At 37.8% G+C, this 27,907-nt stretch overlaps 1 protein-coding gene and 1 long non-coding RNA gene across 3 annotated transcripts; one reads left to right on the plus strand and one right to left on the minus strand.

Moving 5' to 3' along the window:
- Nucleotides 1-1,862: 1,862 nt before the first annotated feature.
- Nucleotides 1,863-27,648, plus strand: TMEM156 (transmembrane protein 156). Of its 2 annotated transcripts, none has more exons than XM_069791721.1 (7): nt 1,863-2,220; nt 5,464-5,745; nt 7,289-7,540; nt 9,610-9,717; nt 12,866-12,970; nt 18,046-18,150; nt 26,320-27,648. In XM_069791721.1, exons 1-7 carry the CDS (start codon nt 2,121-2,123, stop codon nt 26,337-26,339), a joined length of 972 nt encoding a protein of 323 aa, XP_069647822.1. In that variant the 5' UTR covers nt 1,863-2,120; the 3' UTR covers nt 26,340-27,648. The 2 variants fall into 2 exon arrangements, with proteins under 2 accessions (XP_069647822.1, XP_069647832.1); XM_069791731.1 differs by having other exon boundaries at nt 2,067-2,220; nt 5,643-5,745.
- LOC138686809 (uncharacterized) lies at nt 8,630-10,158 on the minus strand. Its single transcript, XR_011326110.1, has 3 exons — nt 9,902-10,158; nt 9,532-9,685; nt 8,630-9,272 (listed from the first exon to the last, which is right to left on the minus strand). It is a non-coding gene; the product is annotated as an uncharacterized lncRNA (long non-coding RNA).
- Nucleotides 27,649-27,907: the final 259 nt, after the last annotated feature.

Genomic DNA, 27,907 nt, shown 5'->3' on the forward strand with positions numbered 1-27,907 from the left:
GTAACAGCGTCTAAAGCTTAGGGTATCCCTGGGGGTCATGTGGACAGATCATACAGGGGCCTCCTGAACTCAGAAACTAAACTAAAATGTGCCATCACAGTAGTCCTAAAGTAGATATTTCCCATCTGCTTACTGCAGAGTTTTTGGAAACCTTCTGTAGAATCTGGGACTCAACATATTCCACAGGCTATTATTATATCAGGCTGAACTCCAGTGTGATCCTGTAGGGCAATTTCTATTCTGACCTTGGGCACTACCAACAACGATGAAAGCCTGCATGTATCAGAAACCGATAGACACACATACTACTCGGCAAAGTCCTCCTGTTATTTTCCAGTATTTTCTCCATTCCTTCTGGGCAGAAAGGATGGGTGAACACCATGCAGCCTTGAAAACAGGAAAATAAAAAAACTGATATGGAAGAGACTTAAGGGGCAATGCAGCCTCTCACGAAGTAGAGCTAATTTGCTAACAGATGACAAATATAAATTGTGCAGTGGGTGTATTTTACTTTTTAAATTCATACCTATGATTTTTTTGTATCCTTAGTACTTCTGTTGTACCATACTGTCAAAAAAAATCAGTTCATTTTACTTTGGTTTCATTGCTTTCATTGCAAAAGTGCTACATTTAAAATATCATACTGTCCTGGTTTCGGCTGGGATAGAGTCAGTTTTCTTCCTAGTAGCTGGTATAGGGTTGTGTTTTGGATTTAGTGTGACAATAGTGTTGATAACACACTGATGTTTTAGTTGTTGCCAAATAGCACTTATCCTATTTAAGGATTTTTAGTTTCCCGTGCTCTGCCAGCAAGCCAGTCTACAAGAAGCTGGGAGGGAGCACAGCCAGGACAGCTGACCCGAACTAGCCAAAGGGGTATTCCATACATGCTGTATGGGGTTAAACCACAACACATATTAACAAATTTATATTCACTACAGCTCCATTAAGAGTCTTTCTATAGAATGAATACTGTATTTGCTTCTACCTGGCTTACTCATCTTCTGAGATAAATAGATGACAAAAAGGCCATTTCAGGTTTGCAGGACAGTTCTTATTTTAACTTAAACAGCATTGCTTAATTTTGGTAGTACTCAATATTTAATGGGTTATGGGAAAAATACTGTATCAGAAGAGAGCTTTCTGAATTAATTAAATCCTTCATACTGTATATACTCCATATTTGAGTCAAATTGTTTGCTTTTACATATGCATTATTCAGAGTACTTTTATTCAGAACTTTTCAGAAATGTTCTTTGCAGTCTCATCTGTAAGAAGAATTTATGGAATATCATGGTGGTTGTCAGAATTAGACTTCACTTTTTTAACTGGAAAGTTTAGCTGAAAAATTGTGACTAAAATGTATAGGAATAGTAATGGCTCTATCCAGCCTTCTTGTGGTGTAAAGGATAGTAATGTACATACTGAAGATTCTCTACAGATCAGAAACACATCTGTTGTCTTTTAAGAATACAGAAGCAACGATAATATGAACATCTCATACTCAGTTCATTGTACTCAGTACATCACTTATTTGCCAGATCAGAAACTTTAAGTTGTAGTGATCAAATTAACAGTCTATTAAAGCCTTAAAGATTCTGTATTACATACAATTATCTTCCCCCTAGACCCAATGCATATGTATATAAATAAAACAATAAAATCTCCATATCTGACTCATGTGGTTCTGACTCATTTTTATAATGAGGGTCTGACTAATTTTTAAAAAATCTTCTTGGACAAATGAGAACAAAATTCCTTCACAAAGATGATTCATTTATTGTTTAGAAGGCATATGAAAGTGGCCATTAGGGGGTAATGTTCCTAAAACAAAGCTACCCCAAATCAATAAAATAGTTTCTATGCATGATTTTTCTCTTATTTTCATTGCAGTACATGAGTTTTATCTTCAGTGTATTCATTTGAATCATTCTCATCTATGCTAATGTAAGAACAGAACTTGGCTCTCTACAACTTAATGTAACGAGAAATAAAAAGAAAAGTCCTATTAGAAAAAAGGAAATGAATAGATGTTATTTTGCATAAAGTCTGCACCAAGTTAAAAGCTAAACCAGGAAGGAAGTTACCACCACTATGCTAGATGGGAGTGCTTCAGTGACATGTGCTTGCTTTTGAGAAAACCAGAACTCTTCAGATTAGTACTTGGAATAATTACCATGTTTATTTTATGTTTACCTGAATTTTTCAAAATCCATGAAGGTGAGTGATGAGCTTTTAAAATAGCCTTTTATTTATTCAAAAGTCTGAGTGCAGTTGAAAAGTTGGCACATGCTTCCCTAAAAGTGATGGTTAGGATGCTGTACTCATACGAACTTTGCAAAGCATATAGTTTTTTTTCATTAGATTTTTAACAAACAGAGTTAATTATATGCAGTAATTTGAAAGGAGTTTGTCATTCATTTACATACACTGCAAAATTTTTGGTAACTATTTCCATGCAACTGTACTTTTACTATCTTCATCGTGAAGAGAGTAGTTAAAATAATGTATGTTCTTTTAGAGCAGGTACTCATGTCTTTTTTAAAGTTTCTATACTTGTACAACTACTATCTGGTATGAGATAATTTCTGTGAAAGAGATATGTAGTGGTAACCTGGCAGAAAGTAGAGTGGAATGGGTGTAACTGAGTGAAGCAAATCTTTTAACATAAATCCCAGATACACCTTGGTGATCCTAAAGGTCGATACTGGATTTAGGATGAAAGCAAAATATATGTGTGAAAGGTATGCATTTAGTGCTTTCTTAAAAATCAATAAATAAATTAATATTAAAATAGTTATGTCACATCCTTTCCTAAGTGAGCTTTTGAATAGATAAATATTATAATAAAAAGCATCCTTTTGACAAATGGTGTGTATTCCCAGGCACCATGAAATAAATGATTTATGAAGCATAATTTTCTGGGAAAAAATTAATATAAAAATATATCCAGATTAGGTTACTTATATTCACATTTCTATTTTCATTAACCACAAAGGATAAACATGACAGTAACTAGAATATAATTCATAGATTCTTATAGTTTATAAACAAACAAACTTGGTAAGCTGTCATAAGTTTTGAATATCATAAAATTGATGAGTCAGTTTAAGACACTGGAATAATTAATGTTTTACCTCCATGCAGAAGTAATCAAAGTATTTGCTAGCACAGACTATGCAAATAAACAATGACATGACTCTTACCAGAAGAAAACATTGACCTTACTGTCAAACATCAAAGAGTGAATAATTTCATTTTAATAGAATTGGATTTTCTATGGATCAACACCCTGTAAATAGAGGCTTAATAAAGGAATTTCATAATCACAGAACTTCCTAACATTAAGGATGCAGGTTACAGATCTTTGAATATACAGCAGTTTTCTAGAGGTACTTTGCATGGTTTCATGTCAGTGATCCTCTTAACTCTTCAGGCAGTTTGCGTTCAGATTTCACAAAACCCTTTCCACATTTCTAGTGAAGTTTGCATTTGGGAGAGTGCTTCTCAGTCTTGCAGTAAGGAGCAAGCCTTTTGCGGGTACAGCTCTCTGTCTGCCATGTAATCCACTGGGAAAGCCTAGGTTTTTTGCAGCTCTGTTTATGGTGTTCAACAACATATATTCCTCTCTAGAAAGTCCACAGTCCTGTGAGTCAAGAAAATTAAGTTTACTGATGCTAGGTCGTAATTTGATTGGCTTTCTCAGTAGAGATCTTTCAAGAGGATGTTAAGCACCCTCCCTAACAGGACAGCATTCACACTTTTTCCACTCAGATAACCTGCCTTTTGCCTATCTACAATATGGCTTACAGGCAGCTCTGGAGCCTGTTTAGCCATGTGTGAAGTCCAAAATAGGCTTCATAGTGCTGTACATAGACTGCTGTCACAGCACAGTCAGCAGATTCCCAAGTCCATGTACAAATTTCTTGGTGAAAGGGGTATGGTAGGGAATTACTGTTAGTTGACCTTGAGACCTGTAGCAGTGGTTTTAGACTGGTTGCCCAGATGCATGCATGCCTTGCCATGACAGCAGAATAAGCATTCAATTTCTGCTCCTGGCTCATCTCCACAGAGAAGCTCTGCACAAAATGCCTCCTTCAGCTGGAAGAATTTGACTCCAGGTTGCATGGATCAGATTGTAAGCATTTCAAGGATAATGTTTTGACTTGCCTCACGGAAAGATCAAGCCCTAAATTTTGTCTGACATTTTTCCTTTTTGTAGTAAAATGAATTATTTTCTTACCGGCATAGGATGTGTATTTTACATTTCAATTTATTATGTTTTATAAGGAGTTTATGACTCTCTGATGTGGTGTTAGTAAAGTGAAGATAATTGACTTTGGTGTTGAATTTTGGATTTTATTTCTGTATCCTGTCTGAAATCCTTCACTGAACCGTTTCTGAGGTCAGCCTGCTGCTATGTGTGCACAGGTGGCCCATTGAAGCTGTCAGATTGCAGCTGAGCACTGGAGCAATTAAAAGCTGTGTTTTTCTCTCTATACATAAGGATTTATGAACATATTGCTCCAATTACTCATAATGGGAGTTAGATGCAAAATTCCCTCTTCATAGAGATGCAAGGGTACTGCTAGAATTGGAAGCTCAGCTACAAAACTATAGGTTAGTGCTGCATCAACTCCAGGAAGTGGTTCTTTGTATTCATAAATATGTATTTCATGTTGGGGTCCCAGAAGTTTTTTATTCTTAATTTTTTTTTCATATTGAAAAAATAGTTCAAAGTTAACTCAAGTAAAAATGCACAATTTGTACAATAAAGCCCTACTTTAATGTGGAAGACAGCTAAAATAACACTCATTAATAATTAATTCTACGTGTTTTTTGCTACTTGCCAGAACTGCATTAATGCACTCTAGCTACAGTAATTTGATACTGAAATTTGACTATGAATACCAAAACCAATGGTCATAATTAAGATTCATGTTTGTTGACTGAATGTAAGAGAACATGAAGGGTGTGATCAGAGGATTCAGCAGCATTGTTTCTGTGTATTTTCTCTGTGTGGTTTCAATGTCATTGGAAAGAAAGTTTTCGTTCTGATTATAGCCATTTTACAACATAATTGCACTGGTGCATTGCAACTGCACAGTTCCAGCACTAAGTTCCCCCTCTGAACATCAGTGCTTTCATCTTCTTTTCAAGTACAATCAAATTGGAGCAGCTTTGAAACAGGAATGTGACTAGATACCACCACAAATTCAAGTTAGTATTACAAGAGATTTCATACAATTCAGCAATAAAATCCAGCATCTATGTTGTGGGAAGACTCTGTGCTTGCTTTCTCTCACTTGTTGATGCATTCAATGTGCTGCCATAACCCTCAAGAAAGAAAGTGTGTTTCACAGTAAGATGGTTAAAGGATCTGTTACATGGTGCTTCCACGCGTGTATTTGTCCATGTGTCCTATATGACTGTCTTGCTAATATAGTACTCTCTTTTTTACAGCTAACACTGTAATTGTGTCATGCATGGATACCTGTTCATCAAATAACACCACTTTTCCACTTTGTACTTTTAACAATTCTTGCAAAAGATCAGTGCAACACAGAAGAGAAAACCAGACTATTTTACTGAAGGCAATTGTAAATCATTCCAATTTCCAAAATATTCCATGTATTTGCCAGTCCTCCAAGAGGGAACAACAGTCCCATACTGAACACACAGAGTGTGAATCCAAGAGAGATGTGAATGTTGATGATCAAGGATCAGGGTCGGTAGCTAAAAAAAGTAAGTAGGGGAAGAGAAATACGTAGTTTTGAAGTAATTACAACATAAAAGACACATTTTTAGTTGGTAGTTGAAAGAAAGTTATAATATGCTGCTGGTTCTCTATGGTCTTTGCAATTCTATGAACAATGGGGGGTTTTTAGCTTGTCTTTGCATGGCTAGAAAACACAGGTTTTATGCCAGATTCTCAGTGACATTCATTCCTGGCTGTCAGTGAAGCTTGCTGGTAGCAAAATGCTGATTTCTTTTCTTTGAGGATCTTGTATAAAACTGGGGGGGGGCATGTAATTATCTTCAGGGGGCTTTGTATTGGTCTGGAAAGAGGGTGCTGTGAAAAAAGAGTGCCTTATCCAGCAGCCACTTGGAATATTTCTGTTGCAAATTTGACCTCTGCCATTTGGCTTTTATGAACGCTCTTATATCCCTATCTTTATTCTTTTAATCTTGATAGATTTTCTGAAATATTTTGTTTATTTTTAAGGAGTTGTAGTTTCTGATCAGTTTTCATGCTGAATTTGCTTTTAAATGTCATTGCGGAACTCTACCCATAGATTGCTTATATTATATGAAGATAAGTTGTGAGCAAGTATCTGAAGAACTAATTCAAAGATGGTAACTATTCAGATGGCAGCTATACAAGAAATAACCATTTTTGTGCTTGTAGTCTATGATATCCATAACTTTGTAGTATCAGAAATGGTCTTGCACGTTTCATAGAAGGCAGCACTGAATAAGGACTGGCACAGCAATACAGAGAAGAGTTCAGCAACATCCACATATTTTCAGAGCAGTAGTAGCTTATTCCTTCTGTGCCGTATACATATGCAAAGTATCTGGCAACTTTTGGGGAAGAAGATGCCTCTGAATTCTGCTTTCCTGACATTGTCAGCAACAGGGGCAACAGGCCTAGTCCTGAATATAAGAAATGCAGTTTTTCTCCAGCTGCGTCATTTTCTTATTACAAAATAGCTGTCTTAACAAGTATGGAAAATAACAAAACAAAAAATACGTGGACAAACTCTGTTCTCAGTTATACCTATACAACTCCAACGCTTTTGACAATGTCTCACCTACCTATGCCTCTTGCTAACATTGTGCAAGTCTCACAGCTTGTGTGGTTTAAAGTGAAACAAGGACCTTCTGCAACTGATAGCAGATCGACTAGATGTACACTTCAAATCTCTATCATTGTATGGTTTTTACTTTTTTTTTTTTTTTTCACAGCCTGATTTTTGTCTGTTACCTTTGACAACAGACAACAAAACAAAAAACTGAAAAGCTCTGAAGCTGGAAGTAAAGCAAAAAAAGGGGCTATAATTTGCAGGGGAAATATATTTTGTATAGATAATTAATACTCTTCAGATCTGTTCAGAATAACTTTACATGGTATCCTTTTGCCCATTTTATTGTAGTCAATCATGTAAAAGCCTACTGGATGTTTTTGAAAACGAGAAAGAGAACTTATTTTATTGTTCTTTCTGAGAGTTGTCTCTTTGTCTACCACATTATATAACAGTTTTGTTTTAATTTTTATTTCCAAAAGCAAAAGGCTCACTTGAACTGGAAACAGAAGATGTTACTGATTTTTATAAATATTTTAATTTCACTACGGTTTCTGAGAAAGAAGAAGTAGAAAGCAATACTTACTACCTGCTGGAAATCCACATCAACAATTCTATAGTTGAAGGAAGAAATGCAGCTGAAGAATACCTAAATCATTCCTGTCTAGTGGCAATGATGGAAGACCAAAATGACTGTATAAATATTTCACTGCAACTGAAGTCTTACGTGGAATGTAAGTTACAAAGGAGAGTCAGAATGGAAGTCAAACCAGAAACAATATCAATCTTGCAAAAAATCTCCAGTAGGTAGTTCCCTGCTTTCAGCAACCATTTAAGTATTTCACAAGAAGAGAATACAATTTTGATCATCCCTTAGTAAAAGACCATCTTTAGTAGGCATCTGACAGTTTTTATAGTGATTTAAAGCAGGCTTAGCTGTGGCTTTTTTTTCCTAGAAGCAACACAGCAAAGTGTCTGTACATTTTTTTTGCTCAGTGGTGGCAGACTCACAAATTACATGTATGACAAAACCTGGAATTACGTTTTTCCTCTCCCCTCCCTGATAATGGCATAACCCTGTTGTCTTGGAGGTAAATTTAAAAATTCCTGTTAACTTCATTGGCAGAAGAACCAGGAGACAGGTTTGACTTTTCTTAATATTGTACTGCAATAGCCTATTATACAGCCTTACTACAGTACACTTATAAGAGAAATCTTCAGCTGAACCAGGCTTAGTTTTCCCAGAGGACAACCTGTCAGCTTTTAAAATTTCTCTTTGTGCTGCAGGAGTTTTTTGGCTGATTGCCTGACCAGGGTCAGGGCTTCCAGCCTGTCTTTATGCAATGCTTGCCGTCTGGGAATTGCTGAATTATTACATTCATTTAGTTCTGTATGGCAAATGCATTTTATGCTGTAACTTTGCTGGAAAAAAATATGTGTTTTGGAGTTGGCTAAAGCCAGGTAAAATCCTAGAGAAGAGAGGGCAGCTTAGGGTTTTTTTGTTAAATAAGTAGGTCTAGCTATGAGAGGAGTATATTTTCTAACTTGCCCTGCTAACTCGTGTCAAAACTATGAGCTAACCACCCTTTGCTAATGGTGATTTACCTGGGAAGTAGTTATCTCAAATTAACAATAAAAATTAACAACACATCTTTTTTCTATTTACTTCAAAACAAAGCTAAAGAGGTGCTCAGGGCTTTTTGTAAGCAAGGTTGGTATACAAGTCATTACAAGTCATGACAAGATGGGGTAGAGTACTCTGTTTGAAAGGAGCCTAAATGACTGTATAAAAGATATTTTTAGTTCTGAATTAGAAGGGATGAGCTGTGCTTACCTCAAAGAGCCATGGGGTTATTGGCAGTTACCTCATGACTTCTTAATGGAGAAGATAACACAAGGGAAGTTGATGTAGGTCTAATTACACTATTCTAAGTCAAGGAAAGGAAAACAGAGGTTTGGCTATAGTCTGTAATTTGATTTTATATGAGTCATAGTAATATAGCTGTTTTTTAAAATAGTTATCTGACAGTGCCAATGTGTGCATTAACATGCAGCTGCCAAAGAAGTTTGAAAGGCCTTTTGAACAACCAGGGAGGAAAGTTCCCCACATCCTTTCTCTGTGGTATATAGTCCTGGCTTGTACTAGTTACTGAGCTAATTCCCTGTGGAATGTGGATGCATTTTTGCAGTAGCTGTTGTCCGAAAGAGCAGCCTGCCTCCTACACCCAGTCCCATGCTGATTCTCCCCCAAGGCACCTTTAGTTAAAAGAACTCCCCAGAGGGGTCCTGTTGGTGGCATTTCCTCACTTTTTGATAAGAAAATTTCTATATGTAGAATCTTACCTTCTCCAATACATGAAGACGGACCAGGAGGTTGAGAATGCCAGTACAGGCCAGTGTTGGGACAGTGGACCGATTCCTTCTGTACTCCATCCAAACAAAGAGGGGATATAAATTACCCTTGTTCTACCTTAAATATAAATGTTGATCTTTGAAGCATTTTCTTCCTGGCTGACTTGCATGTAACAGTTTATACAAATAGGAAAAGTTTTCATTCACTTAGCTATGTATAAGTATTTCAGGCATGGGGAGACAGAGATGAAAATGAAGCTAAATTCTAGATAGGAAACTTGATTTCAAACAACAAAGAAGGCTGAAAGAAAAAGGCATAATCTTCTCTTTTGTTTTAAATTTTTATCTGTGGGGATAAGCATGGTCCAAAAACCTACCAAGATCGAATGTGTTGCTTTCCTCTGCCAATGTTTTCCTGCTTCATTTTATCTCTTCTACATTTTATGGACAGATCCAATGTGTATGACGAAGATCGTTTGGCTCACTATGATTCCAGTAGTTTTTGTGTTTACTATTTCAATTGTCATCTACAAAATAGTCCAAGAAAGTGAACAAAACTGTGAGTAACACAAAGTTAATCTGCATGAATTTAAATTTCTATGCAATGAAAAATGTATTAATTTACAATAACAAAGCTGTTGATTATTAATGTGGTTTAGACTCCAATATTTTAATAGTAATACAGTAAAAGCTTCTTATGGAGGGATTGAAATACTCAGATGATTGATACTATCACCTCTCACCTCTGAATTGTAGATGCAAATCCAAGCTTGTTGATGGTGAATGAAATGGTTTTTTTGACAGATGCCTGGTGGACTATGATCCTTAGTGTTATGAACTTCTGGTTTCAGACTGATTCCAGTAGATAAAACAGTTACAGTTGAACCTTGTTGAAGGTCTTAAGCAGAAATGCCAATGACCAATATAAGCAGATTGAAATACCCTTTCCTTCCTGAAGATGATTCATCTAGGTCATGGTCAAGAAACATTACAGGATAAGTATGAGGAGATACGCACTCAGCTGTCTGTCCTAAAAACTGGTTATCTAAATTCAGCAGCGGTGTAATCCCATACAGGTCAACCAAGCTGTGCCTTCTTAACCCCAGAGCTGAATTAAGTCCAGATAACATTTCTTCTCTTTGCTGTTTTCAGCAAAGAAAATATTGCTGTGATTTCTGAATCAGCACTATTGACTATTCCAAGTGATTAAAACTTTACTGTGAAAGAACTTGTCCTTAGTTCAGAGACTGAAACAATTGTTTCTACAGAATGCCTTCACCAGCCAAGACAGGCTCTTCCTATGCAATTCACTTGTGATACAGGCTGAAATGGGATTTACAGTATTTCTTCTAGCAATATACAGTGAAGAAAGCAAGAATTAAGGTGTAGGAGTACCATGAGCTTGAGACTTTTGAGCAATCAAGATAAAGTCCTCTGCACCAAAACAATGCAGAAAATTGACCGCTTGTCAGCTGCTGGCCCTTGTTTTTCATCCCAAGTCAGAGGTAGGTGGTACAGGGAGCACACTCCCTTTCATCAGTGTGAAAAGAGTGTTACTTAACCTGTTACCTGAGACAATAGGTCTTAGATGTTTTTCACAGCAATTTCCTGAGACTTTCTGCCTGTGTCAGCCCTGAGTAGGCAGAACGTCTCCGGACAACCAGCATTTAGTTGCTATTACCAGGCAGATGTCCATTCACCTTGTAGTCCAGAGCTGCCAAATGGAGACCTTGGTCACAGGGGTAATAAAAAAATGATAGGCCATATCCATTCCTCTGATCATCCTTACTGCATCCACAGGGAGTTTTGTAACGAAAGAGCAATAGGAGTCTAGCTTTAATCAGAACTGAACAGAAGGAAGAAGACTGCCCCCACGCAAAATATTTCTGTGGGTTTTTCACATAATGTAAATATTTTATGCGTATATTTTTAATGAATAAGCAAAATAGTTGCTTAAAATGGCAAATCTTCTCGCCCTTGCCCCCCCACCAATTAAAAAACCTCCTTACCAGATTATCATGGTTAAAATACAGGATCTTTTACTTAGTGCTAGAACCAAATTCTGAGACCTATTTTATGTATATAAAAAATCCCACAAAGTATAAATTAGGTCTTTATAAGTGGGCAGTTAAATGCTTTAATTTAAAGGACTTTTATTTGTAATTGGAAAGCTACCTATAAATGCCATGAGTATGATTTTCTATGCTCTGAGGCATAACATCCCATATTTAATGCAGGACTATTAGTAGTAATGATTAATGATTTACTGCCTTTATTCTTAAACAATAGTTTTCTATTAAATGCAGGTTTTTCAGAATTGTTATGGACAGAAGCAGGGAGGAAAAGATGCCCTTCTGAGGCTTCTAATTACTGATTTGCTTTTAGAATATATTTTCTGTTAATAGTGGAATAGTGGTTTTATTAGTTAAATTTATAATATATAACATTATAAAAAACATCAATATGTTACTGATAAGAAGACAAGCACATAAAAATCAGATTTAAGGGTTGTATTCCTTATGTGTATATATTACCATGCCACCTTTAACTGCAAGTCTACATACTGCTTTTTTTCAGTGGTGCCCAAAGAACACAGCAGAATATTACTATGTGCCTAAAACAGCTGCTAAGAAGTCATAATTCATAGTCATAATTAGTAGTTTTTCCTCTTAATTTCTGAGTATCACTGAAAGCTGTTAAGAAATATGGAATTATTCATTTCCTCTTGAGACCTTGCAAGAAATTCTGCTAGGCAGACTCTGAGACTCTCTGAAACATTAATTATTTCCATGGGTGCATAAAATAAAATATCCAAATAAACTTGGTGGAGGTTACAACTGATCCATGACAAAGGAGATGAGATAAATTAGAAATTAGTCCTTTTGCCTTTTCCCTTCCTCTCTTGTTTTATGACCACTTCCAGAGCTTCCTTTGACATTAACTGTTAAAGTGCATGCTTAGGGCTTCAGTGCATTAGATCTCCACTGGCTATTCATAAAAAAATCATGACCTAAATAATGCTAATTTAATGAATTTCTTAAAGCTGAAGTTTTGTAGTGTTCTCAAAAGAAAAAGATAAAAATCAGTTCTGTTATGGAGAATTGAAGTGAGCCTGTCATCAGAAGCTGGCTGAGCCCTGAACTGCCGTCATCATAGAACAGGGCTAACCATAACAGCTGCACAATCATCTGCAACAACCCAGCAACAGTACAGTATTAGAGAGTAGCAGAAGGATGGGAAGACTGAGGGTTTATGAACAAGGTGCTAAGGAACAGTCAGAGGTGTTCAACCCAGCTCTATCTTTCTCTGTCTGAGCGGTGTAGAGCTTGCTCTCAAACTGTGCTTCCAAAGATGAACACCCCACACTTGCGAAGAATCTGTCAGCTTCCTAGGATGCCAGTACACTCCATCCTTGCTATTCCACTGTCAGCAGTGTGAGTCCAAATCTGTACTGGAATGTGTAATTTTGGATAACCTTCCAAAATTTGTTCAAGGTACACAGTATAGAAAAGGGAAGGAATAATTTGAAAGGGGCAAATCTGAATGGACGTTCCAGAAAATTTCATATAGGAAAATATGAAACATCTGGCCCTTCCTGTTTTTTCATGGAAGGTGTTCAAAAGTTTAAGAATAAGGGGTTTACCAGCTTTCTAATCAGTGCTGTATGTAATTCTGTAGCTGAGGACAACACATTTTGTTTAAAACAGGTTGTAAACACAGAGTAGCAGTATCAGTTTCTACTATTCTAAGAAGAAAGGGTTCCAGACATGAAAGAAGAACCATATCTGCTACTAAAATTCATCCTTTTCCTGGTAAGTAATACAAAAGTAAAATAAACCCCTAACAAATCTTGAGGCATGAGGAGGTCAAGAAAGACCTTTTAAGTCTTTCCTGGTAAGGGATGCTTCAGGTTTGTTTCAGAGTTACCTTGATCCTACACAAATTTGATCTGGCTTATGTTATGGAAGCATTTTTATATCATAAAGAAATAATTCTGACAAAAACAACTATAAGAAGATGTACATATATCATGTGGGAATGCTTCTCCCAGTCTTCCAAATGTGTTGCATTAATGACTTTGCTTCTTTTACCTCCTTTTGATTTTTGGTCATGTTGAGGCTTTGTGTGTATGAAAAATATACAGGCATGTACACACATGTATGTATGCTGTATGCATTTATGACTCTTGATAAAATGTGCTACCAAAGGATGGAATGGATGGCTGTAGCAGGACTCAGAGAATGGCTCTGCTGGCACTTTGTAGCCTATTTCTAGGGAAAAATTCCCACAAAATACAATTTTCTAGTTTCAGATAGGCATTAAAATGTGGTCTTCTGAGAGTGTAGTATGCTTAGCACAGATAAATTAAATGGCATGGCTAAACTCAAAGTTTTGGTTCCAGAAATTATGATTTGGTAACAAATCTCTGTGTGAGCGAAAATTAGCAGCTGTAGATCTGAGTGTTACTGATATTGCTCAAAGAGTCATATGCTTTAATAAATTCCATGGACTCTGGTTTCACGAAGGGAGCTCTGTTTTTAAAAAGATTAACGTAAACATATAGAATAATAGCTCTGAATGGCAAAACAACCTCCTTCTGAAACAAGAACAACTACAAAGCCAGCACATGAAAAAATGGTTTTAAATTTGGCTAGGCTTGGGTACTTCACTGTTTGTCTTGTTAGTTCTTCAGGACTAAAAGGAGACTTAATAATTTCTCTCTACAACTCAGTAACTCATGGCATTTCAATTTTACGTGGAAAAGAGTGAATAGCTCCCTGTCTCTCTGAACTCTCCTGCGAGTACAATTTATGCTCCTTACTTTTAAAGCACTGGCTACTTCTAAGATAAATTTATGAGCTCATTATTTTCATCCCACAGGAAAGGAATTATCTTTCTGACATCTTTTGTCTTGAGTAGCTTCACTAATACAATACCTGTTTTATCAGCATGTTCACAATGGCATTGTTAATGTATATCCCAAGGCATTTTTGATGATGGAGTTTTATGGAAATTCAAATCTGATTTTACTAGATTTTACTGAAGAGACTAGGAATCCCTTATTGGTCTGTCATTCTTACTTCTATGTGCCTCCCACTTCAATCTATCCATTTAACCCAGAAAGAGGCTTAGTTGTATGAGTTACTGTAATGGGGTTTATTTTAATATGAAATTCCTTGATTTCACACACCATAATTCCAGTCATTCCGGTCAATTTCCCAGTTTATACCAATATAATTTAAAGTGGAATCAAGACCATATGAAAAGAGTTTATTCTTTCCACTATTGCTAAGTTTAAGATTTGGTACGGTGATAATGGATTATAAATAGCTATAGATGACTTCTTTGACAGCCCTTGATAATGTTTTCACTATCATTAGTGCATAGCTTGGAATCTTGAAACAAAACATTGAAATCCACTGAAGACAATACAATCACCCTGCAAACACTGTAATGAGACTAGATAACTATATATCTGAGAGGATGTGACAGTATATCATATAGATTAAAAGATGTATAGGTGCTACTAAAAGGTTATTCAAAGTTCAGAAAGGATAATGGAAGAAAAAGAAGAAAACCTATACTTTGAGAATGAGAATGATTTCCTAGGTAGGCTCAGGGACTTGCTGTCTTAATATCACTGTGGTCCTGCAAAAAGATAGTTTACAGCATGGATGCTGGTTTTGTGAAACTGTTAGTGGCTCTATGTCCATGAATCATTACCATTAGGTCCAGTGGCCAGAGAAAAGGAGGAAAAATGTATAGCATGTTCTCTAGGGTAGGATTAGAGTTACGGCCTTCCAAATTCATGGTACTATAAAGCATTAAGCACATATAGTGAGGAAACGGGAGATTTAAAGCATTCTGGTCATAAAAGTTGACTAAATATTGTCTGTGCTGTTAAGCCAAAAAAGTATGCCCTACAGCGTGGGCTGTAGAGAGCACATTTTCTAGACCTTGGATCTGGTCCTGGCATTGCATTTATGTAAAACAGTCCCTTGAATGGTATGAATTGACAAAACACAGTTGCCCTTAAATGTAGCCACAAGAGAAGGGAAGGAGTACAGGGTGCTTTTTCTTCAGTGCAAGAAGTAAGTATTCTTCAAGTGGCTGATCTGTATTTCCAGACACAGAGCATTTTTGTATCAAATAGGACTTGATAGTAGTAGCACATGGAAAATAATACATAGAAGAAAAGTCAATTCCTTGCTTTGTGTTCATGATAGAGAATCTTAGGGAGAGTCCCACGTAAGAGACTTCTATTGCAAGAATTTTTTTGAGGAGCTTTCTCAAATTGAAGAGGAAGTAGAAGAAGTTTTGGAACAACTTAATAAATTAATAATAGCAATTAGAAGGACTAGACAGTATTCCCCACAGTGTTTTAAAAGAACTCAGACAGAAGCTGCTAAACTGTCATGCGCAGCTTACTGCTTGAATCAGCCTCAGTTCCAAAGAAAGGGAGGGCAGCTACACTTACCCTGCTGCTATACCTTTTCCTTAGCCCACTTTCCCTAAACCACTTTAGTACCTTTTCCACTACTAGTAACTGATTAAGTATAGCTATTCTCATATAGCTGTATTCCCCCCCTAAAAATAAGTGTGGGGACATGGCACAGAATTACTTGTTGGGAGCGGGCCAGTGTGCCTGGCCAGTGTGAACTGTACACTACATTACTTTAAAAAAAAAAAAAAAGAAGTTGCACAGGAAACAGATTGCATAAATCAGGGTGTTTAATACCTAGACTGAATCTGCCTAGCAGGGTCTTTTCGTACTGGAATTTTCATTAATATAATTATATGGTTTATACTTAAGTGTGAATTTATATTACTAGAAGACTAGCACTATAAATTCCCATTTAGACCTTCTTTTCCTAGCATAAGAATGACATTACTTGTTTATTTTTATCCTATTTTGAAAGCAGCATAAGGTCTATCCTAAAAAAAGGCCTGCTCCCATTTCTATGCTAGAATGGGACTGTACAGACAGGGAATCATATTAATATCATCATGTTACTACTCTACAGTCTGCGTGGGCAACCTTAGTTCAAACATAGTGCCTTTTTCTACATTGCTCAAAAGGTATACTTCTCCCATTTTCAGTGATACTCCACTGGCTCACGGCATCACAGTTTGGTTCATTACATTTTAGGATACAAATACAGGATTCCTTGACTCACTTGTCTGGCTCACAATAATGCAAAGTTAATTCTGATGTATGGTAATTTTATAACTCATCCTGAAAGAAGGACATTGCAGGATCATGGTGACAACCAGGACTCAGAGAATAAAACCTCAGGGTTTCTGGCCTGCAGTTGTTTTCTGGACTGTTTAGACTTTGTGACATTCATAGCATTTGATATAAGTGGGCTTGACAGCTGTAATTTGCACATAAGAAACAACAAGACAAATTTTCTCTCAGGCATTTGAATTCCTGTATTGTTTCCTGTGCTATCCTATTAAAATAATAGTTGCTCTCCTACAAGATTAGAGGAAATAGGTAAAATTCTGCCATCTCTCTGATGTGTTGCTACAGATTCAGGTTAGTTGACAGGTTGGAAATAGCAGCAAATGCTGGCTCAGTAGTGTGAGGGCTGGCATCCCAGTGAATTCAGACTCAATCCTCTTTGTATTCTGCAGTACATTCTCTTTTTAGCAAAGAGGACAGGCAAGATACATCTTCTACAGCAGCAAATAGATGCAAAGCAAAGAAAGGAGAAATTTGTTTAATCTTGGCCAAGTGAGGCATCACCTATTTGATTCTGATCTTTCTCAGTTCTGACATTCTCTGCTCAGTTTGCATGCATGCAGAACAGTGTTACACATAGGCTCTGAAGGGAGTATCAGCCTACATTCCCATTCTCTCCAGATTCATCCTGAGGGTGAAACAAGATCCACTGCTATTTTTAAAACCACCCCAGTTTTATTTTAACTTTGCTTTTCATGTTCAGTTGCTTAATTACCAAGATCCAAACTTTACTTTTTAATTGCATTTGTAAAGCGAGAAGCCCAAATTATATAGTCAGTGGAGAAGGTATGTAGCTAAATATAAGTGGCACAGTTCATCCTCTTGTTATGAACTCAGTAGAAAACAAACCCATTTGTAGGTTTACAGAAGTTATGGATGGTCAGGGACAGGATGGACCTAGCATTAAAATATTAGTTGTGTTCTATGGTAGTTCTTTGAAAACGCATTGGATCAACAACTCTGAGTTCATTTGCCTGACAATGCTATTTCTGCATTTCTTTATCTGTATACCAGTAAGCTATCATATCAGGATCTGTGTTGCCAGCGTGCTAAAGGCATCACCACACCTTTCCCTGCTTCTGAGGTGCATGCTGTCGTCTTTGTTAACAACTGGATGATACCCAGTAGCTCTCCCTGTGTGCATGACAAGTTAGCTGAGGCCACATCACGTGTTCCTGAGTGGCAATCTGGGCTGCCCTTACGTGAAAAAGAATCAGAAGGTTCACAATCTAAATTTCAGTTGTTCCCGCTTCACTGGCCAACTGTAGGGTTTTGTATTTTGGGAGACTCATATAACCCCAAATTTGCATGCTTCTGTATTTTCACTACTAGTAAAATTTCCAAGAGCAGTTTAGCTGCCTACCTTCAAGATGCTTCCCAGGGAGGCTTAGCATCAGTCTGTTGTAGTCCCACTAGTATCAAGAGGAAGTTAAATACAAAACGTGGTCAGTACTTTCAGGAGTTCCTGACATATATTTGAATCCCTAGGCACTGAATCCCACTGACAAACTGGCTGTCCACCTCTGCCTTGTGTTCAGATAGGTCTCAATTATTTTCAAACTTGCAGATTCACTATTTAACACTCTGCAGATGTATTTGCTGTTTAATAATACAGATTACAATCATTTTAACTTTCAATAGTGAAAACCACCAAACAACAGATTCCACTTACTGCACAGACCACAAAGATACTGCCCATAATTCCTGAACAAGAGCATTGTCATGTGGGTGCATCAACTGTAGAAGGTAAGTAAATATCTTACAACTCTGATTATTCTGTTTTGCCTCATATTTTTAGAATTAATAGTATACAGTATCTGCTCAAAATAAATTACTACTTCTTCTAGTGAAGTATATGACATGACAAACTAGAAAATATTTTTTGTGAGAGCTAGTCGGCAGGGAAACAAAATCAATTTTCCTTCTGCTACCAAGAGTCATCTATAAGCTAATGTGTTAGCCTTTTAAACCCTGTGTGTCCCTGAAGGCCCCAGTGCAAATTCTGACACTATTTTTCTGGTGTAGAATATTGTGTCCTGGACTTCAGCATTACGCTGACATTTGTTTCTGACAAGGGCAGAGGAAAGAAGCAATTGCAAATGATCTCTGAAGAAAATCACGTTTGAAATAAATAATTTGTTGATCAAATTCCTCAAAAAAAAAAGAAATCGATCCATCACTCTGTCGTTATTACACCAGTCAGAGTGACAAGAAGTTGGTTTCAGCTTGGAACTAAAACTAGTCTCCCACTTCTAACTTCTTCAGCCCTTGTACCTCAGTAATTGTTTCAGGAAGTCCAGGTGTAAGGAAACAAGTCTGAAAAGAAATGTGCAGTAAGAGATACCTCATCCTCTTACTTGTAATACTTAGAAATAGAAGAGGTGCTAGTTGACTAAGTAATACAGACTAATATATCAATTGCATAGACAAGGTTATGGCTACTTGCACAGATTATATTACTGTTTATGGTGAATTTTTTAGGTTAAAAACTTAAGAACCTTCTTTATATCTATTTGAATTGGATGGAGTTTTATTGGAAACTCAATATCATGTCATGATATCTTTTTAACGTGTTAAAAAAATTGATGTACTGAAGAGCAGTTTGATTTTTGTTCTTCATGTGGACCCAGAAACAATGAAATTGTATGTTGAGAGCAGAGCTAAAGAAGAAATTTTGAACAGCATTGCTGACAAAAGATGAGGTACTGCCATAATAAAGAAATAATTGAGCTAGATTATTGTTTAGCTTTTGAGAGAGACTAGCTGGGTTACAGGACACTGTATTATAGTAATTAAAAATACTGACCACTTTTTAAGTGATTCCCACCCATAGATCTTATAAGGACTGACACAGATGAAAAGTTGTCATTATTACTATTCTAAAATGAGGATATCAGGAGGCAGAAAGAGATAACATGACTTGGGAAGTTCATGGCGTAGATGAGAGCAGTTCTCAGATCACCTGAATTCAGCTGTTTGCCATTTGGATGTCATGAGCTTCTGCTGAGTGAGCAGGCCCTTTCCCAGAGGCCCCACCAGCCTTTCCATAGGGCAACTTCTTCTTTTCTCCAGGGATTCCTCCCAACCACTTCAGTACCAGACTATTTCTTTTTCTGATACCTGTCAACTGTCTCTCAGGTAAAGCCTTGCCTTCCCATATCCCAGTCTGCCACATACCTGCCTGCCTTAATTGTTTCCTGTGAAAACATTTACTCTTGGGTTAAAAACAAGACATTTCTAAGGTTGTAATAGGATGTGTTGCTAAGGGGGTGCTCACTAGTATTCAGTGCCTTCATTTATACAGTAGTATGGCTGATCAGGAGCACCCTTTGTCCTTCCAGGATGTTGGGTTCACCAAAACTCATCTTTTAGAAGCAAGAAAAAAAAGTCATGGCCCATTCCCATGCAAATTTAACTTTTGTGTTCCTTGAGGTCAGAGTAAGCGTTGAGATCAACCTGCTAGCACACCTTCTGCTTTCGTTATCTTAAGTATTATGTATTAAAGGGTAGAAAGAAGAGATGGAACAACTTTTCAGATCTTTGGTTGCTCTGTGAGACAATATATGAGATCCAGAACACTTTGGGATGAAATCATCCCTTGGTCTCTCGGTCAGTGACTAAAAGAAAAAGGTAGGTATCTTGAGAAACCCCAAATACCTTGTTCCAGTGCTGCGCTTTCCAGGTCACAACGCAGTCCTCCTGTCAGAAGGACTGCTGGCAGTGAGGTGCAAGCTGGATGTGATTCGTGGGATTAATGCTGAATACATGAAATTGTAATGTTACATGACATCGTGTGGAAAGATTATTAAAGGATGTGGCTGGAGAGGCAGGAACTTAGATCTCTATCTTGCCTTTCATCATGTTAGGTTTTGAATAACATTTCTCAAAGGAATGCTGTCTCAAAGCTAAATAGTCTGTGAAAATAATAAAAGCACGTTCTGCTTTAGTTTTGCTTCACTTCCTGCAAAGAAGTACTTCCCCCTTCATCTGATAAGGTCGGATTCAACTCATTACTGCTTGTGTTCGCGGGTGGCTCAGTGGCTAACGACACTGCAGTTACAGGAAAGCTTGCTAGCTGGAAGTCCTTTTGATTACTCAGGCTGCAGAAGGAGATTGCGGTCTGCTTTTCTCATGAATGCTAGGGTTGTCTCTACGAAGCCTCTAGAATGCTGCTGAAGACTACTTAGCTCAACAGCGAGGAGCTTGCTGCGTTAGAAGTGCTGCACATGAACAGCTGAGTACTGAGAGCGAAAAACACTGAGATGATTAAATTCCCAGAATTGACAAAGACAATTATAGACTACATCAACTTGATAAAACCTGGTTTTTCCCAAGAAGGAGGTGGGGTGGAGATTAAGAAGTGTGTACCAGGAGCTTCTTGATCAAAAACATCATCTTTGTGTCACGCTGCCAGCTGCTCCCCTGGAGCACATGCATTTCAGATCACTGATACAAGAGCCTCAAACAAGGAAGTGTTCTAGCCTGAGCTAGAAACCTGAGAGAGCTCCACTGGAGAGAGTGCTAACATCTGCCCTTCTCTGCTTCAAATCTGGCTTCAGTCCAGGTGGTAAGAGTTATCTCAATGCCTGCCCTAGATCAAACAGGCAAGACGGGGACAGGCAAACCACTTCTGAGTTATGCTTTTCCTCATTTCCAGCTAGCTGAAGCTGCACTCAGAGAAAGCATTAACTACAGCAGAGAGTGTTTATTTCATTTCTGTGTAAGGAGGCTAGCTGTACAGTAGGTGTGGTAGGCATAATAGCAGCTGTAAGGAAGAGGAAATGGAAAAGCAAGGATTACTCTTATCACCATAATTGCTACTGAGCTGGAGAACCTGCTGATGGCCCCAGCAACGGGCCTTAACCCACACATTGAAAGCTGAAAAGCTTGACAACATTGTTTTTAGCCACAGGAATTTAGTAAGTTAAAAATCCAGATTGAACAGGAGAGCAAAGTATAAGACATATTATTCGCTCGTTGCTCCAGTCTACAACAGGGAAGTATTTGTCTTGCTGGTAGATGGAGAGAGATCAATAATCAATGACATATTGCTACTTTCTGCTGAATTTTTCTTTTTATGTCAGAAAAAGACATGTTTCTTTCTATAAATGTCTTTTTAATTTCTTTGTATTTAAGACAATACTGCTTGTTGATCATAGAATGTAAGTATATGGATAAACACAAGACTACACACATGGCTACACACATGTGTGGTCCTATGTTTATCAATATACTTCTATCATATGTGTGTGTATATCTATGCATCTCTCTGTGTGTGTATTTGTTTGTGTGTGTGCACAGAGATGCATGCACGTGCTCCATTACTTACTGTTCATTGGTTACTCTCACACTAACAGCTAATTCAGTTAATAAAAAATGCACCAACTTCTGCACTTATAATTTTGCCAAAGGAGAATCTTTTCAGCACAGGACACTTAATGCCTCTGTGTATTTTCACGGTAGCTATTATTATTACATTTGAGTGCTGAAGTTAAGAATCTTCCTCTGTTTCTGCCATCTTTCATTAAACCACCATATTAGCAACTGTCTGGAAAAAATGAGTGAGCCAAGCCTCTCAAGTGCTTTAAGACAGTCCTCTCTTTACATATCACAGCTGTAGATGTATTTCCTTAGTGCTGTCAAAAGGTGACATTAATTACTGCAAATTTCAAGGCTGCTGTTTATTTAGATAGGAAGCATGAACATTTTATTCAGGGCAAATATTTGCATATGGAGGCAATGCTGCTCAGGGGCCAGCACGCTAGAATAAGGCTCTGGAGACTGAACTTCTTCCATCTCTGCCAATGATACCTCCTTACTAATTTGCACCCTGGTAAGAACTGTTTATCCTCAGCTAAAACAGAGATTGTGTAGTGCTTTTAACTTACAAAGCACTACTTTCATCAACTGGTACTTTTAACTTTAGAACGCTGCTTGCATCAACTATTATTTTTAGCAGCTCTAAAATGCTGTGGGATGTATATCTGGGTCTGTTTTTGTTGTTTTTTTTTTTAAAGTGCCAGCAGTGAATACCCTCTTCTGTGACAGATGAAAAGACAGAAACAGGAAGCTGGACTGATAGCAAGAAATCTGGGAGAGCAGATCAGAGGGATAAATACTGAATTTATATATCGGAGCAAGGCTGCTAGCTCCCTTTACTTAAAAAAATGCAGCATGTGAAACCATAAGAGGACTAACATTTCTGAATGCACTTGATTCAATGGCCGTTCCCTAAAACAGTGGGGGCAAAGAATAATTGGAGTAAGAAATAGAAGTGGGCAAGTAAGAGCCAAATCACCATGCCCATTAGAACACCCCTATATATGATGAACAGCCTATCTGAAGGTGTTGGAGCATTCAGCAAGATGATTTTGCTGATGGTTAGCCCCCAAATCATTGTTATGTAGGGAAGGTTTTGGCTAAACTTGCCCTTGGAGGCTTAAGAAAGCCACAGACTTGCCTCTGTCTGTGTCCTGCCCTTGCAGCAGTCGTTTTTCCCCCGCCGTGGGACCACGTGGAGTCGGGGCAGACTGGCTGTGCAGGTCTCGCTGGCCTCTTCCATGCCAAAAGTGCACTTCAGTCTTATGGTGATCAGGGCAGAATAAAAATCACATGTGTATAGCATGAAGAGTAATTGTGAGCCCTCTCCTGCAGTACTTCTGCCCGCTGCCTGTTTAAGGGGAAGCACCATTGTATTGTCTGAATCAAAAGGAGCATTAATGGATTTCATGAACAACTAGGGACAGAACAGTGTTCTCCCTTATTTGGGGAAGTTAGGGACAGATACAGACCTGGCAGTTCGTGGATGAAGTGCTGCCATTTTATGAGGAAAGAAAGGAGGAAAGAAAGAAGGAAAACTCAGTATCTTAAAGCCAACAGTTGTGGACTTTTTTTTTTTTTTTTTTGCTAAAAAGTGTCTGCTGTTGTTAAATCAAATTCACACAAATTGGTCACTATTATCCCAAACACTTTATTTACTGCATCTATCTCTTTGACAGTCAATGCCCCAAGAACAAGATGAAACAATCTTAGTGTCCTGCCTCCCATTAATTCTCTTAATAAAAGTGGTGGACGTGTCAAAGGCTGCATAAAAGCTAATGAAAGTTCCACATCAGCAATTGCCAACGATTTTTAATACACTGCCTTTCACCGTCAGCACTTCCATCTTTCTTTGGAAAGAGCTTTGAGATCCTTGAACACATAAGGTGCTTCACATCTCTGTATTTCCTTCTGAGTGACAGTGTAGCTGTATAGTTAGATAAGACAAGTTGGTGTCCCAGTGAATACAGAATTTAAGGCACGATCTTATCTTCAGGTGAAATGGATTGTAAAACTGGAACATAAGGTAGATGACAGGTAACTGACAGGGATGACACACAGGGGAAGCATGTGTATGGCTAAAAAGGTGAAAACCTCTTTCACAGAAACTGTAAAATAAAAGAAGTTGATGGGTCCCTTTCCCCTCTTACACTCTAAAAGCACGTGGACGCAAAACCTCCCGTGTGGGGTGGTTGGCACAAGAGATCAGTAAGTAACTAAGTGTACGAGAGGCTGATTTCTATCCAGCTACATTCAGAGTATTGTCACTGCTGTCGTTTTCTAAAGATACCCTCCCCTAGCAATTTAGAAATTTAATTAGGCAGATTCCAGCCTAGTACCAGCAAAATTCAATGCAGGTCCACTGAGGGTATTACCTGGGCTTTGGCTCAGGCACCTACTGCCTTCCTGAAGAGGTCTTTAAATGCCATCATTACAGAACTTAGTAGCACAAACAGGAAGGGCAACTAAAAATATTCCTTGCCTGCTTTTCCTTATGTGATTGTGGCTTTACAAAAATCCTTTCCTATTTAAAAGAATCCCTCTCTCATCTGTCTTCAAGCAAGACACCCACATGAACAACAGAGGATACAAATTATGCAGGGAAAACAGGGCAACTCTTAGTTCAAAACATTCTAGCTAAGGCACATACCAAGTGTACTCAAGAGCGAGAGAAAGATTACAGTTAAGCTGTTTTTATAAATCACGCATGTATTGTAAATAACAGTAGGTGTGATTTTAAATTGCTGGGATCCTTCCAATTATCCTTTTGACACTTTTTCTGAAAAGCATCATTTCAGTGCTCAGAAGTGATAGTTCTGTGGTTAAAGTCATCATAAAATTGGGTGTGATGCTGCTGAAGGCAGAAGTTCCTGCTAGTACTAACATACTGGGCTTGCCAGTTGGCCATTTTTGTTAAGACATCATTTTGTATGCTTTCATGAATTCCTGTAGATAACTATGAAAAAAGATTTATGCACACGTGCAGCTTTAAACTGTTTTCAGGACTGCATGCAGTCACTCGATTACATATTTATTTTTTAAATATCATGAAAGATCATTCCTCCTCTGTTTCTGCTTCCATAATAGATTCAAGTCTTAATCATACATTAAAACGAAAACTCCTCTCAGTACGAGAGCGCTCACAGAATCTGAATGTGCTGAGCACATTCCCGGGCACTTGGCACAATTACTGGGCTCTGCATAGAATGCATGCCAGGATGTGTTTCTCTCCAAAACAGACACTTAGAGGTTTTTGAAGGGAAGCACTCCTGCTTGCTTGCAGAACTGGACTGTAATGGGCACTGTGTAGGCTGTTTAAACCCACTGTTCCATTAGCCAGCATCAATTTTTGATGCATTGTATCCTGCCTACACTTGTAATTTTCTAGCTCACTTCAGCAGCTGCTGCCTCCAGTATGATTTCACAGCCAAGGAACACTTCTTATCCCAGTTCTTATGATGTAAAGGAAAAGGGAGGCAAATGTTGTTTTGGGGCCTGCAGCTACATGAACTATCAGAATGGGTAACAAGCCACATTTGCTTTTTCACTCAGTGTGAGAGTAAGAAGTACAGAAATCTTGCACTTCCCGCCCCAACTGGCATTGTATAGTTCCCTAAAAACTAAGATGAGCTTGACTGGGATCTGGGCATTGTCATATTTCAAGGTTCCTCATCACATGCCACTCGGGGAGCTGCAGTCCAAATTTCAAAAATTGTATTGATGATTGCTGAGCAGTATTTTTCGCCTGGGAATGTGGAAGAAGCTGCTCTTTTTTCATTATTTTCAAATTTGTCCTACTGTATATGAGTACAGTATGGGAAATGCAGTTGGGCACAGGTTTGCAAATTCTTCCATCCAGCTGGTGGTTTGGATTGGTCTATTTTTATTTTTTCCCATCAGGATAATTTAGCTTATTTTGGCTCAGCTGCAGTAAGACCTTGTTAATACCCCAGATATACTTCTGAACTCTCTGCTGCAGGTGGAGTAGTTCATGAAGAGATGCCCAGGAGCTGACACAGAGCAAGAGATTCTGGAGTGGAGGCAGATCTCACACAAAACTCTTCTCCCCTCATCTAGCTGCCAGGAGGGAAGAAGAAAGGGAAGCCTGCTCAGTTATTTAGAGGAAAGGGATCAGTCACCACCTACCTTTAAAAGACAGTTCCAGACTGAACTCTGTGTAGATGGAGACACTCTGCAGAAGGCCAGTCTGAGACACTTGAGGGACATCCTTATGGGAGCACTGCAGCCAGATGGATGTGGTGAATGCTCTCTTGGGCAGATTTTGGCTCTGCCCACTCTCACATTGCTAGGCTTCCCCAAAAGTGAGTAAGGTCCAGTGCTTCTCACTCAGGTTCCTGTACCATACTCCTGTGGGGCAGGTACCTAAACCATCATTCTGCCGGCAGGTATCATTCTTAGGTCTTTTGCTCCAATCTGATGTGTATGGTCTATTTTGTCTACCCCGTAGTTACAATGTTGTTTTCTTTTGTAATAAAGAGGAGAATTCACTACTGTGAAAGTCAAAAGAATGACACTTAAGATAAATTAGAAAAGACCTAATTAACCTCCTCTTTTTTCTGATACTGTTTTCTTTAGTTTCAGATGTCACTATATGAAATATCATTACTATTGGATGAAAGAAGACATACCATACACCACAGAAGCAAGCATCTCCATTTCCAGTTTGGGGAGCTATGTCATCTGTCCTTTCATGAGAATGCCAACTATGCATTTTAGTTGAGAAGCTTCATTTTATCCATCACCAGAACTATTTGGTATTAAGAAAATACAAATGATGGACAAATGTGTTTTGCTGTAGAAACAACTTCAATAGGAGAGTATAGATTTCACCTTTATTTTCAGTTCATTCAGGATTTATACTTAATCATATGGTTGTGAGAGAATCTTTGCAATAATTTCATTTTCTATCAGAGATACGTAAGTCTGTTTAAAGATAGAAATTACCCTCTACTTTCATGAAATGAGCACAGTTTTCAACCTATTTAATGCTCTAGGTGACTAAGATGCTTGAAAGATACAATTTCTGGCTGTTGAGGAAGGTGGCCGAAGGATCATAGGAGAGAATTCTGCAGTGCATTTTAATTTCTGCGGTAAACCAGGAAGACCTTCATAAATTCTGCAACATCTTGGTGGATAAAAAAAAAAAGTGGAAAAATAGTCATTTGCCTTCAAACCACCAAATTGTTATTAGTGTTTTTTAATAACTCATTAAGACACCAAATGGGTTTTGTACTTTTTGATAAATTGTGTTTCTATCTTTTGTACTAGCTTAGGTCATTAGCATTCAGACTCATTATCTCCTGGAACTTTTCCTTACTTTCCATTTATTACTGCTCCTCTGAGTGTACTGGAGCTGTTTGGGCTTGAGCAGGGTCCCAAACTCATTCAGTGCTAACACATTATTTGTGGGTACAATTTAACCATCAGTTACTAGGCAGAGACAGAAATTGCAGAGCCAGGACTTCAGACTCCCTTGTGCTAAATCCATCAGGATGAACAGATTGTAAACTGCCCATTGCAAATATGATATGCAGCAATTTAGCATCATGTTAATACTTCATAACCTCCATCCCTTTCATTTATACAGCTTTTCCCTCCTGAAGCTTTCTGAAATTGCTTCTCCAGTCATTATACTGCACCAAGCAGTTCAGAGTTAATAGGAATAGTTGTGAACATTAGCTTCTGAATGATTTGAGGCCATATGGAATTTTTTATATTTAGTTGGGTAAGTCTGAAGCATTTGTTTCTATTGTTTGTTACCATCTTATAAAAAAAGTCAGAAAAATACTGACTTTCTTGATTCGGGGGCTTTTGAGGCTTTATTGCTTATCTATGGTAATAACTTAAAGCTTTTCAGAAATGGATTTTTTAATACAGTCTATAAAATAAACCTCTCACAATTTGTTTCTGGTTGTTTTTTTCTTCTTCTTACTATAGAACAGCAATTTACAGATGAAAAGACATATCTATCTCAAATCACTGCAGAATTGCTAAGGCCATTTTAGTCAGTGTTTAAATGCTTCAAATGATGGCACCATCTATCACTCTTCCCCTTTAGTAATCCAGAGATCTTGTGGATAGGGACAGCCTTGCTCCTTGTGACCCCAATTTATTTTCCTTTCTCCCATAATTTAATTCTATTATTCTTGCTGCCTATAACCTC

The sequence above is a fragment of the Haliaeetus albicilla genome, chromosome 1 (assembly GCF_947461875.1).
Source record: "Haliaeetus albicilla chromosome 1, bHalAlb1.1, whole genome shotgun sequence".
Lineage (NCBI taxonomy): Eukaryota > Metazoa > Chordata > Aves > Accipitriformes > Accipitridae > Haliaeetus > Haliaeetus albicilla.

Excerpts from the sequence above, each read along its gene's own strand:
- TMEM156 (XM_069791721.1), top strand. The coding sequence starts at position 2,121 with ATGTGCTTGCTTTTGAGAAAACCAGAACTCTTCAGATTAGTACTTGGA. Across the intron at positions 9,718-12,865 it reads CCAAGAAAGTGAACAAAACT|GTTGTAAACACAGAGTAGCA; the intron begins GTGAGTAACACA and ends TGTTTAAAACAG. Across the intron at positions 12,971-18,045 it reads TAAAATTCATCCTTTTCCTG|TGAAAACCACCAAACAACAG; the intron begins GTAAGTAATACA and ends AACTTTCAATAG.